Source organism: Zonotrichia leucophrys, chromosome 28 (genome assembly GCF_028769735.1).
Source record: "Zonotrichia leucophrys gambelii isolate GWCS_2022_RI chromosome 28, RI_Zleu_2.0, whole genome shotgun sequence".
Classification (NCBI taxonomy): domain Eukaryota; kingdom Metazoa; phylum Chordata; class Aves; order Passeriformes; family Passerellidae; genus Zonotrichia; species Zonotrichia leucophrys.
Window position 1 is genome coordinate 5,933,413 of NC_088197.1, and position 11,290 is coordinate 5,944,702.

General features: G+C 67.6%; 2 protein-coding genes across 2 annotated transcripts; both read right to left on the reverse strand.

Annotated features, from left to right (window-relative positions):
• Positions 1–127: 127 nt before the first annotated feature.
• On the reverse strand, positions 128–5,246 carry HAPLN4 (hyaluronan and proteoglycan link protein 4). Its single transcript, XM_064734062.1, has 5 exons — positions 4,942–5,246; positions 3,714–3,831; positions 2,609–2,971; positions 1,626–1,928; positions 128–1,000 (listed from the first exon to the last, which is right to left on the reverse strand). Exons 2-5 carry the CDS (start codon positions 3,829–3,831, stop codon positions 669–671), a joined length of 1,116 nt encoding a protein of 371 aa, XP_064590132.1. The 5' UTR covers positions 4,942–5,246; the 3' UTR covers positions 128–668.
• Positions 5,247–5,823: 577 nt separating this feature from the next.
• Positions 5,824–10,824, reverse strand: TM6SF2 (transmembrane 6 superfamily member 2). Its single transcript, XM_064734254.1, has 10 exons — positions 10,736–10,824; positions 9,150–9,256; positions 8,608–8,705; positions 8,399–8,502; positions 7,931–8,013; positions 7,706–7,830; positions 7,519–7,620; positions 7,027–7,119; positions 6,827–6,946; positions 5,824–6,141 (listed from the first exon to the last, which is right to left on the reverse strand). Exons 1-10 carry the CDS (start codon positions 10,822–10,824, stop codon positions 5,935–5,937), a joined length of 1,128 nt encoding a protein of 375 aa, XP_064590324.1. The 3' UTR covers positions 5,824–5,934.
• Between the last annotated feature and the right edge of the window lie 466 nt (positions 10,825–11,290).

Genomic DNA, 11,290 nt, shown 5'->3' on the forward strand with positions numbered 1-11,290 from the left:
CCCCGGGGGCGGCTCCGCTGCTGCTGCCGCTCCTTGGATCCAGCCCCGACCGATCCAAGGATGCCCCGGGCGAGCGGGAGCGGGCCCGGAGCCCCCCGGGCTGCCCAAGGACACAGCGGAGCCGCGCTCAGCTCTCCAAAGCGGCCGAAGCTTTTATTTCATCTGCGTCCAGGGCTGCCAAAGCCTGCGGCGGTGCCCGGCCGGGTGGGCACAGCGCCCGCTGCCCCCCGGCCCTGCCCGCTCCGGCCAAGCCAAGCGGGAGCTGCCCCGGGGGCTGCGGGACCCCGAACGGAGCCAAACCCGGCGCCCCCAATCCTCGCCCAGCGCCACGGGGGGATTTCGGGCTCGGTCAGCGCGGGGACGGGCTGAGGATGCGGATGAGGATGAGGATGAGGAGGGCGGGGGCTCTGCGGCGCTTTAGCGCATGCAACAGGCGCGCCGAGAAGCGAGAGCTGCGGAGCGGGAGCCGCTCCCGGCGGGGCCCACCGAGCCCGGCCCCTCCCGCCGCCCCGGGGCCCCCAAGCGCCCCCGGGGCCGCCGGCCCGCGCCGCCGCCGCCTCTCGGTCCCGGCGGGGGCTGCCCGCAGCTCCCCGCACCGCGCGGGGCACGGCCCGAACCCCGAACCCCAAATCCCAGACCCGGGCGTGCCGCCCGAGCGCCCCGAACCCTCACACGCGCTTGGGGAAGCCCGCGGCCACCACGGGCGGCGCGTCCCCGGCCTTTTTGAAGCAGTACACGCCGAAGAGCTTGTACTTCTTGTCGGGGAAGCCGAGGTTGCGCACGCCGGGCTCGCGGCCGCCGCAGCGGGCGCGGGGGTTCACGATGGGGTAGCGGATGCTGCCGTCCTCCAGCCAGCCCGCCTCGCAGCGGTCCAGCAGCTGCAGCTTCCAGGCCGCGTACAGCTGGCCCACCTTGGCCACGGCCGCGCCGTTGTTCTTGCACGCCTGCACGGCCTCCGGGTAGCTCAGCTTGCGGAAGGTCTTCAGGAAATAAACTTTGCCTGGAAAAAGGGGGGATGAAGGGGATGGAGCGTCCGCGGTCCCGCGGGGTGGAGCCCCCCGCTCTGGAGCCGCCCCGAGGCGTTTTTTGGGGATGGATGGGGAGCCAACAAAAAGTTTTGGGGAAGTTGAGGGATATCAGCGCTGTGGAGACTCCAATACGATTTTGGAGGCTGGAGGTGAGTGATGAAATCTCTGTGCAGCATCCAAAATATTTTTGTTTTTGCAAAAAAAAAAAAGGTATGAAAAAGAAGGGATTACGGCCTCCTTTTCTTTCGGATGAAAAAGAAGAGATTATGGCTAAAACCAAGAGGTCTTGGGTTAAAAAAAAGTAAAAGGGTTTGGCTAAGAAAGATTTTGTGTTAAAAAGAAGAGGGTTTGGATTAAAAAGAAATAGGTTTTGGCTAAAAGCAAGAGGTTTCGGGGTTAAAAAAAGAGGGTTTGGATTTCAAAAAAAGAGATTTTGGCTAAGAAAGAGGAGATTTTGGCTAAGAAAAGAGAGAGTTTGGCTTAAAAAAATGGGGGTTTTTTGCTCAAACTCAGTGTTCCAACCGCACCAGGGCTGCGTTCCACCTCCATCGCCCCCCCCCTCACCACCAGCACCCTCCGTGCCTCAGTTTCCCTCACCGTTGAGGTTGGAGGTGAAGCAGAAGGCGTCGTAGTGCTCGCTCTCCTTGTGGCGGTAGCCGTAGTTGCGGACGCCCACGGGCGTGTCCTTGCGGCCGCACTGCTCGCGGGGCCGGGAGATCGGGTACTGCACGGAGCCGTCCTGCAGCCAGCCCGCGTTGCACCAGTCCATGCCCTCCAGCCACGCCTGGTGCAGCTGGTCGTGCGAGGCCAGGATCCCGTCCTGCTCCAGGCACGCCTGCTGCGCCTCGTGGAAGTTCAGCGTGTAGCGCCCCAGGCGGGGGTGGTACGGGAAAATCACCCCTGAGAACGAGGGGTGGGGTTGGGGTTGGTTTGGGTTGGGGTTGGTTTGGAGCGGGGGAGAATCGCCCGGAAAATCCCGCTCATCATCCCCGTGCATTGCGGTTTGGGCGTTCTGGGTTTTGGGGCTGCAGGGAGCCCCAAACTCCAGGAGATTCTGCGCTGGGGTTTGAGGAAATGGGAATTCTGGTTGGGAGAATCGCCTGGAAAATCTCTCTCCTTGTCCTTCTGCAAGGACTTCTGGGAGTTCTGGGTTTTGGGAGTTCCAGGAACCCCAGACTCCAGGAGATTCTGTTCTGGGGATTGGGAAAACGGGAATTCTGCTTGGGAGAATCGCCTGGAAAATCCCGCTCGTCGTCCCAGGAGTCTGGGGAGCTCCGGGAACCCCAGATTCCAGGAGATTCTGCTCTGGCGTTTGGGAGCACCGGTGGTGCCTGCGCGGGGTCCAGCCCAGCCCTGGCACCCCCAAACTGCGCCCTCTGAACCCCTAAAAAGGCGCTTACCGCCTCTGCCACCTCCCGAACCCCTAAAGCAGCATTTTCCCTCCATCACCCCCTGTCCCCCGGCGCTTTCTGAGCCGTCACCCCGCGACCTCCATGAGCCACCGCTCCAAATTCTCCCCACCACCAAAACCCCATGACAACCCCACAGCCCCTGAAAATCCCGGGAACACCCCAGGCCACCTTCCAGGTCCAGTTTGACCACGCCGGTGTCATCCTCGAGCTCGTTGGTCACCTCGCACTCGTAGCGCCCGTAGTCCTGCAGGGTCACGTTGCGGATGATGAGCGACGCGTCGCCCACGCCGTCCTCCTGCAGGGCCGTGCGGCCGCGGTAGGGCCCGAACGCCCGGCGGGCCTTGCCCAGCGCCACGAACACGTCCACGAACGCCATGGGCTCCGTCACTTTGGTCCACTTGAGGCGGATCTCGGCCGGGTCGTGCGCGGTCACGTCGTAGTGGTAGCGGCAGGGCAGGATGATGGTGCCGCCGCGATGCGTCACCACCTTGCCCGGGGCTGTCTGCACCACCACGGCGCCGCTGTCACCCTCTGCGGGACGGGCACGGCTCAGGGGACAGCCACCACCGCGGGGGGGGCACAGGAGGGACGGCCACCATGCCGGGGATGGCACAGGGAGGGACTGACACCGCCACGGGGGTGGCACAGGAGGGACAGACACAGCCCCAGGGATGGCACAGGAGGGACAGACACCATGCCGGGGATGGCACAGGAGGGACAGACACAGCCCCAGGGATGGCACAGGGAGGGACTGACACCGCCACGGGCATGGCCAAGAGGGATAAGAGTGTATTTTGGGTGAATTCTCCTCTTTTAGGGGCAGGAAAGATGAGGATGTGGGGTCAATGTTAGGGGGAATTTCTCTCTTCTGGGGGCTAAGTAGGATGGAGATATGGGAGCATCTATTGAGTTGAGTTCCTCTTTTTATGGGGTAAAGGAAGATGGGGCTGTGAAGCCACATTTGGGGGGAATTCCTCTCTTTTGGGGGCAAAGTAGGATAGAGATGTGGAAGCATCTTTTGGGTTGAGTTCCTCTTTTTAGGTGCAAAGCGGGATGGGGCTATGGGGCCACACTTTGGGGGCAATTCCCCTTTTCTGCCGACCCTAAGGAGAGCTCGGGGTAACCCCAGTGTGGCTCCCACAGGACTGAGGGGACACGGGGGACACATCAGAGCCCCGGCTCTGCTTCGATGCCATTAAACCCAGCACCCCAAAGGCTGCGGGCGCTTCCCCGACCCCAAACCCGCCCCAGCCCCAAGGCGGACCCCACTCACCCATGACATGAACCACCTTCTTCCTGCCGCGGGCGTTGGGCAGCGCCTCGGAGGCCGCCAGGGCGGCGAGGAGCAGCAGCGCCGCGGGCCCGGCGGCCCAGGGGCTTTGGGGGCGCATCTGGGGGGGACAGCAGCGCCCTGAGCGCCCCCAGACCCCCGAGGGCACCCCCGGGAGTGCCCAGGCCGAGGGGCGCCCGCACCCGCTGCCACCCCCCCGTGCCCAGGCGGGGTCGGGCGGGGCTGGGGCGGTCGCTGCGCCCCCCTGAGCGCCCCCAGCCCCGCAGGGACCCCCCGGGCCCGGCTCTGAGCTCGGGGCGCCCCGGGGCTCCCAGGCTGGCCGGGTCTCCCGAGTTATTTATGGCACCTCGGAAAGGGAAGCGATGGGCACGGAGCGGGCAGCGGCGCCCCCCGAGACCCCCGGCAGCGCCCCCTCCCCAAGGACAGCGCGGAGGGGCGGGAGGAGCCTCCCCCTGCTGGGGGGCTGCGGTGCTGAGCCCCGCGCTCGGGGGGCGCCCCAAATGCCGGCCTGGCTCTGGGGCTGCCCCCTCGGGGGTCCCGGTGCCCCATCGGGGGGCAGGGGCACGGACAGACCCCCGGTGGTCCCCGCGCCGTGTCCGGGGGCAGAGGGAGCGCAAAGGGAGCGCAAAGGGAGCGGGGCAGCCGCTGCGGGGGGCTCGGGGTCCGCTCGGGGGGCACGAAAAGCGGGGCAGCCCCCCGGGGGTCCCGGTGCCCGATCGGGGGCAGGGGGAGAGGGGCAGCCCCTCCGGTGGTCCCGGTGCCCAGCCCGGGCTGGGGGCGAGCAGGGCAGCCCCGGTGCCCGGGCAGACGGAGCGGGGCACCCCCCACCCACCCGCGGGGGTCCCGGTGCCCGGTCCGGGGGCAGGGGGAGCGGGACCCCCCCCGGGCTCTCCGGTGGCCGCCGCGGGGGCAGCAGGAGCGGGGCAGCCCCGCGGGTCCCGGCGCCGCTCGGGGCAGCGGCTGCGGCGGTGGCGGCGCTCGGGCCCGGTGCGGTGTTGCAGTGCGGGACACTGCGGCGGCGGCCCCGGGGCTGCGGGACTCCGGTGCCCGGGCGGGGACGGCGCAGCGCGGGGGGAGCCCCGTTCCCGCCGCCGCCGCCCCGCAGAGAGCGACCCCCGCCCGCCGCGCCCCTCCCGGTGCCGGGGGTCCCGTCCCGGTGCCCCGCGCCCGCCCCGCAGCGAGGGAGCGGCGGCCGCAGCCCCGCACTCACCGTGTGCCCGGTGCCGGCGCGCGGGAGGGGCCGCCGGTGCTGCCGGTGCCTCCCCCGGTGCCTCCCCCGGTGCCTCCCCCGGTAGCTCCGCCGGTGCCGCCGCTGCGACGCCGGGAGCTCGGCCCTGCCCCGGTGCCGGCGCTGCGCAGGACCGGCCGCTCGCCAAGGTCACCGGCCCGCCCGGTGCGCCCCGGAGCCGCGGGCACCGCCGGGACCCCGGCCGGGCTGCGGGCACAGGAACCGGAGCCGGTAAATCCCCGCCGCGGGCGCCGCAAGGGCGGCCGTGCCCACCCCGCCCCAGCCCGGGCACCCACGCGGCGGTGCCACCCCAAAAACCCGGTACCACCCCCGCCGTGTGCCCACCCCCCAAAATCCCCGGTACCACCCCCGCCGTGTGCCCACCCCCCAAAAACCCACACCCACCCGGAGGGTGCCATCCCAAAATCCCACCCTGAGCCCACCCTGGCACCGCAGGGACCCCGGCCCAGCCCCGGTGTCCCCTGGGCACAGCGGGCACACGGGCTCGGAGCGAACTTTGGCTCCTTTATTTTGTCACCAACGTCCCCCCGGCGCTGTCGCCACCCCCGAACCCTCCCAGCCCGAGCTGGGGCACCGGGACGGGACCGGGGCCCACCGGGACCCACCGGGAGGGACCGCGGCCCCGCCAGCCCCACTCGGGCGGGGCTGTGACTGCAGCGATGTCCCCGCTGAGCGTCCCGAGGTCCCCCCACAGCTTTTGGGGGACCGGAGCATCCCTGGGGACACTCCCGGGGACACTCCCGGGGACACTTCCGGGGACATCTCTGGGGACACTCTGGGGACACCATTGGGGACCCCTCTGGGGACATCTCTGGGGACCCCTCTGGGGACCCCTCTGGGGACCCCTCTGTTCCCAGCGCTCGGAGCGGGGCGAGAGGCACCGGGCGGGATCCCCCAGGTGGGGACAGCGGGGCCCAGGGTGTGCCCGCAGCCCCGGGGCGCCAGCCGGAGCCGTCACTGGCACTTTTTGGCGCGGGCCAGGCCCGGGCCGGCCGGGGGCACGAAGAAGGCCGGGGCGCGCAGGCAGCGCAGCGCCAGCAGCTGCGGGCCCAGCGCGTACAGGACGTTGGAGAGCAGGAAAGTCCAGAGCACCTCCTCGGGGGTCTGGTACGGGAACGGCGTGCGGGAGTGCAGCGAGGAGCCCAGGTGGGCGAACTGAGCCTGCGGACACCGCGGTGGGGCGGGCCAGTGACGGGGGAGTGGCCCCAAAAGGTGCGAGCCCCCCGCCCCAAAGGGTGCAAAGCCCCGGCCCCAAAAGGTGCAACCCCCAAGCCCGAAGAGTGCAATCTTGTCCCTAAAATGTGCAAAAATCCCGGCCCCAAAGGGCGCAGACCCTTGGACCTAAAAGGTGCAAATCCCTGGTCACAAAAGGTGCAAAGCCCCAAACTCGGAGGGGTTTTTGGCTCCAGCCCATCCTATCTATAGCCCTGCGTCTCTCTCCATCCTATTTCTGTCCCACTAATCCCGGGTTCTGTCCAAATCCACCGAGGCCGAGGCAATTATCAGCCAGCCAAGCAAGCTGCTCCACTTGCAGCTGCGGCTGTGGCTCTGCCCCCCAAACCCGGGATCTGCCCCCCAAACCCGGGATCTGCCCCCAAAAACCAGGATCTGCCCCCCAAACCCGGGATCTGCCCCCCAAATCCCGGATTTGCCACCCAAACCTGGGATTTACCACCCCAAAACAGAGCCCCAACCCTTTACCCTTTTCCTGGTTGTGATTTTTCCCCCCAAATCCCGGGATTTTGAGGCCGCCCCGTTTGGGACTTTTTCCCCCCCAAATCCCGGGATTTCAGGACCCCCTTTTTGGGATTTTTTCCCCCAAATCCCGGGGTTTTGGGCCGCCCACCTGCGCCACGGCTCCCGCGAACACCAGGCTCCAGTCGGGCAGCCAGGAGCAGCCGGGCACGGCCAGCCCGTAGATGGCGAGGATGAGGAAGGGCAGCAGGTAGAACAGGTAGATCAGCATCTGGGGGACACCCAATTGTCACCCCCGGGCGGCTCCGGGGGCACCTGGAGGGGGTCCCGTGCTGTCCCCCCCCCCCTCACCTGCACTTTGGGGTAGCCCACGGGGTCGCGCAGGTAGGGCTCGTGCAGGTACGTGTAGTCAAAGCAGGAATCGGCCGGGCAGTCCAGCACCACCTGGGGGCACAGGGGGGCGAGGGCAGGGGACCCTCCCTGGGACCCCAAAACCTCCCCGGACACCAAATCCTCTCGGTACCCAAACCTTCCCGAGACCCCAAACCTCACCGGGACCCCCAAACCCTCCCCGGGACACCCAAAATCCTCTCCGGGACCCCCAAACCCTTCCCGAGACCTCCAAACCCTCCCGGGACCCAAACCTCACGGGACACCAACCCTCCCCGGGACCCCCAAAACCCTTCCTGAGACCCCAAACCTCTCGGACCCCAAACCCTCCCCGGGACCCCAAAACCTCCCCAGGATCCCCGAGATCCTCCAGGACACCAACCTCCCGGACACCAAGCCCCTCCAGGACCCCCCGAGCCCCCCCAGGACCCCCCGAGCCCCCCCAGCCCTCACCATCCCCCTGAAGAAGGTGAAGGCTGCGGTGAGGATGAGGATGAGGATGAGGAGCAGGTCCTGGGGCCGCTGGTAGAGGCGTTTGCGCTGCTCCTCTGCGATCTGACAGAGGAATTTCGGGGTTTTTGGGGTCCGCACCCCCCGATCCAGCCCTGGGAGCCCCCAGACCCCCCCGCTCCGGCCTCACCTGCTCGGGGCTGAGGCTCGGCCGCGCCCGGGGCTGCCGGAACAGCCGGAGGCCGGCCCAGGTGAGGAGGAGGAGGTAGGGCAGGTTGAGGAGGAAGGACGGGCTCAGCTCGGGGCTGTATTTCCCTGCGGGAGAGAGCGCGGGGTGGGCGCGGAGCCTTCCTCCCCCTCCCCCTCCTCCTCCCGGGGGTCGGGCCCGGCCCGAGCCCCCTCCCCACGGCCGTACCGATCAGGTTGCCCAGCAGGAAAACCACGGCGCTCATCAGCAGCGAGCCCAGCCAGAAGAGACCCAGCCCCCGGTAGCTCTTCCTGCGGGGACAGCGGGAGCCCCCTCCTCAAAATTCCGGATTTTCCAATGCCCCCCTTCCCCCGGGTTCACTCCCCAGCCCCTTCCTCAGGAAATTCGGAATTTTCCACCCCCCCTTCCCCCGGGTTCACTCCCCAGCCCCTTCCTCAGGAAATTCGGAATTTTCCACCCCCCCTTGCCCTGGAATCACCCCCGAGCCCCCTCCTCAACATTCAGGATTTTCCCGCCCCCCGGAGCCCCCTCCTCAGGAAATTCGGGATTTTCCAGCTCCCCGAGCCCTCACGAGATCATTTAGTCCCCTCCCCAGGAAACTCCGGAATTCTCCCCACCCCGACCCCCGCGCCCCCTCCCCAGGAATTTCGGGGTTCTCCCGAGCCCCCCGCCCACCTGCGCCCCGCGGCCGCGGCCATGGCCAGGCACAGCCCGTAGTGCACGGTGCCGTCCCAGTAGCAGGTGAGGAGCCCGTGAGCCGTGCGCAGGTGGGGATCGCCCTGCGGGGACACCGGGGGGTCACACCGGGGCTGGGGACACCGGGAGGGTCGCACGGGGGTCCGGGGGTGCCGGAGCCGCGCGGGGTGTGCGGGGCAGGGCGGCACCTCCCGCACGTAGAGCTCCACGAAGCCCGAGATGAGCCCGTCCTCCTCCAGCGCGATCAGCAGATCCACGGCCGATATGAAGGAGAACACCACGAGCACTGCGGGGAGCGGGGGGCTCCGTGCGGGGTCCCCAAAACCCCGAATCCCGCATTCCTGCTCCTGCGGGGTCCCCCAAAATCCCGAATCCCGCATTCCTGCTTCTGCAGGGTCCCCCCAAACCCCGAATTCCACATTCCTGCTCTCCGTGGGGTCCCCCAAAATCCCGAATCCCGCATTCCTGCTCCCTTCAGGGTCCCCCAAAACCCCGAATCCCACATTCCTGCTCCCTTCAGGGTCCCCCAAACCCCGAATCCCACATTCCTGCTCCCTGCGGGTCCCCAACCGATCCGCATCCGCCCTTGGAGTCCCCAAATCCCAGATCCCAATTCCTGCTCCTTGGTGAAGTCCCACCCTGGGTTACCCCCAGATCCCAAATCCCTGCTCCATGGGGTCCCCCAATCCCCGCCCCCAAACCCCAGCCCCAATCCCACCCCGGGTCTCACCGCAGAACAGGGGGTCGTGGACGAGGCCGACGCCGCCGGTGAGGATGAGGAGGGCGAGGAGGCCGAGGAGCAGCAGGGCCGCGGCCAGGGCCAGCGCCGGGGGGCTGCTGTGGGATCGGGGCCGCTGCAGCTCCGGCGCGGCCCCAAATCCCCCATCCCCATCAAACAGCCCCGACCCCGCCGAGCTCGGGGATCGGGATCAGACCCCGCACCCAGCGCGGGGAAGGGGCGGTGTCTGTCTGTCCTCTGAGGGGGAAATCTGGCTCTGGGAATGACCCAGAGGGAAATCCCAAAAGGGGGCAAACCCCAAGGGTGAATCCCAAAAGAAAAGGGATGATCCTAAAAGAAGGGATGATGGGGTGATGGGATCCCAGCAGGGATTGGGAATGGGAAAATCCCAAAGGAAGAGTGGTTGTGACATCCCAGCAGGGATTGGAAGCGGATAAAATCCCAAAGAAGGGTGGGTGTGATCCCAGCAGGGATTGGGATGGGAACGGGGCCGGAGCAGCCCCAGCGGGTCCCCCTGTCCCTCTCCAGGCTGTGCGTTCGGAAAAGCCCCAAACGAGACCCAAACCCCGCTGCGATCGCCGGGAGCCGCTCCCGCAGCCCCGGATCGGGAACTGCGGGCGGGCAAAGCGAAAGCGGCGCTCGGTGACAGCGGTGACAGCGGCGGGGACACGTCAGCGACAGCGGGGACAGCGGGGACACTCCGGGAGGGGCAGGGGTCACCCGAGTTCCCGGGACTTGGGCTCCAGGCCGGGATCACCCCAATTTCCGGGGTTTGGGCTCTCCGGGAGAGGCTCTGGGGGTCTGAACTTCCCGAGGGGATTGAAAAGCAGCGGGGAAACGGCGCCTGCAGCCGCCTTCCCATGGAACACCCGGATCGAGGTGCCTGACCCCGACTGGACCCTCTGACCCGGGACAGACCCAGCCCTGTCCCGGGCTGGATTCCCAGATCCAGGACAGACTCAGGGCTGGATTCCCAGATCCAGGAGAGACTCAACCCCCCCTTCCCCGGGAAGGACCCCATTCCCCATTCCCCTTTTTCATTCCCCGTTCCCTTTTCCATTTACCCTTCCCCATTCCCGTTCCCTGTTCCCCACTCCCGGGGTCTCTCCCATTCCCGGGCGTCTCTCCCATTCCCGGGGGTCTCTCTCCATTCCCATTCCCGTTCCCCATTCCCCGGTCTCTCCCATTCCCCACTCCCGGGGGTCTCTCCCACTGCCGGGGTCCCTCCCGGTCCCCACTCCCTGTTCCCCATTCCCCGGGTCTCTCCCATTCCCGTTCCCCACTCCTGGGGGTCTTTCCCATTCCCGTTCCCCATTCCCAGGTCTCTCCCATTCCCGGGGGTCCCTCCCGGTCCCCACTCCCTGTTCCCTATTCCCCGGGTCTCTCCCGTTCCCGTTCCCCATTCCCGGGGGTCTCTCCCATTCACGGTCCTTCACGGGGTCTCTCCCATTCCCGGGGTCTCTCCCGCTCCCGTTCCCCATTCCCGGGTCTCTCCCATTCCCGGGGTCTCTCCCGCTCCCGTTCCCCATTCCCGGGGGTCTCTCCCGTTCCCGGGGTCCCCCCCGGTCCCCACTCACTCCAGGGCGCTGAGGGCGCTCAGCCCGAAGGCCGCCGGGAGGGCGAGCAGGGGGGCGGCCAGGGCGGCCGGGCCCGCCGGGAGCTGCATCCCGGCCCCGCCGCAGCACCGGGCCCGCGGACTTCGGCCCCGGCCCCGGCCCCGGCCCGGGCAGCGCCCTTAAAGCCACAGAGCCGCCCGGAGGCGCCGCGGCACGGCGGGACAGACAGACAGACAGACGGAGGGACGGGGGGACCCTGGAAGGGCGGGAAGGAGTCCGGGAATAAGGAAGGACTGGGATCAGGAATGGGATCGAGAATGAGATCCAGGGAAGAACTGGGATCTGGGACTGAGATCAGGACTGGGATCGGGACTGGGATCCTGGGAAGGACTGTGATTGATCCAGGACTGAGATCAGGAATGGGATCGGGACTGGGATCCTGGGGCTCCAGGCTCCCAGATTTTGGATTTTCCCTGGATAACCCCACCCCCTCCTCACCCTGCAATGGTTTTAATTAAAAGCCAAGCCCTCGACTCCGTAATTAACAAAATTAGCAAAGAATCACATCAAGTATCC

Coding starts and splice junctions, on each gene's coding strand:
- HAPLN4 (XM_064734062.1), bottom strand. CDS start 3,831: ATGCGCCCCCAAAGCCCCTGGGCCGCCGGGCCCGCGGCGCTGCTGCTC. Junction 2,972..3,713: donor GAAGGTGGTTCATGTCATGG/GTGAGTGGGGTC, acceptor CCCGTCCCGCAG/AGGGTGACAGCGGCGCCGTG. Junction 1,929..2,608: donor GGTCAAACTGGACCTGGAAG/GTGGCCTGGGGT, acceptor CCTCGTTCTCAG/GGGTGATTTTCCCGTACCAC.
- TM6SF2 (XM_064734254.1), bottom strand. CDS start 10,824: ATGCAGCTCCCGGCGGGCCCGGCCGCCCTGGCCGCCCCCCTGCTCGCC. Junction 9,257..10,735: donor AGCGCCCTCAGCGCCCTGGA/GTGAGTGGGGAC, acceptor CCGATCCCACAG/CAGCCCCCCGGCGCTGGCCC. Junction 7,831..7,930: donor CCTGCTGGGCAACCTGATCG/GTACGGCCGTGG, acceptor TCTCTCCCGCAG/GGAAATACAGCCCCGAGCTG.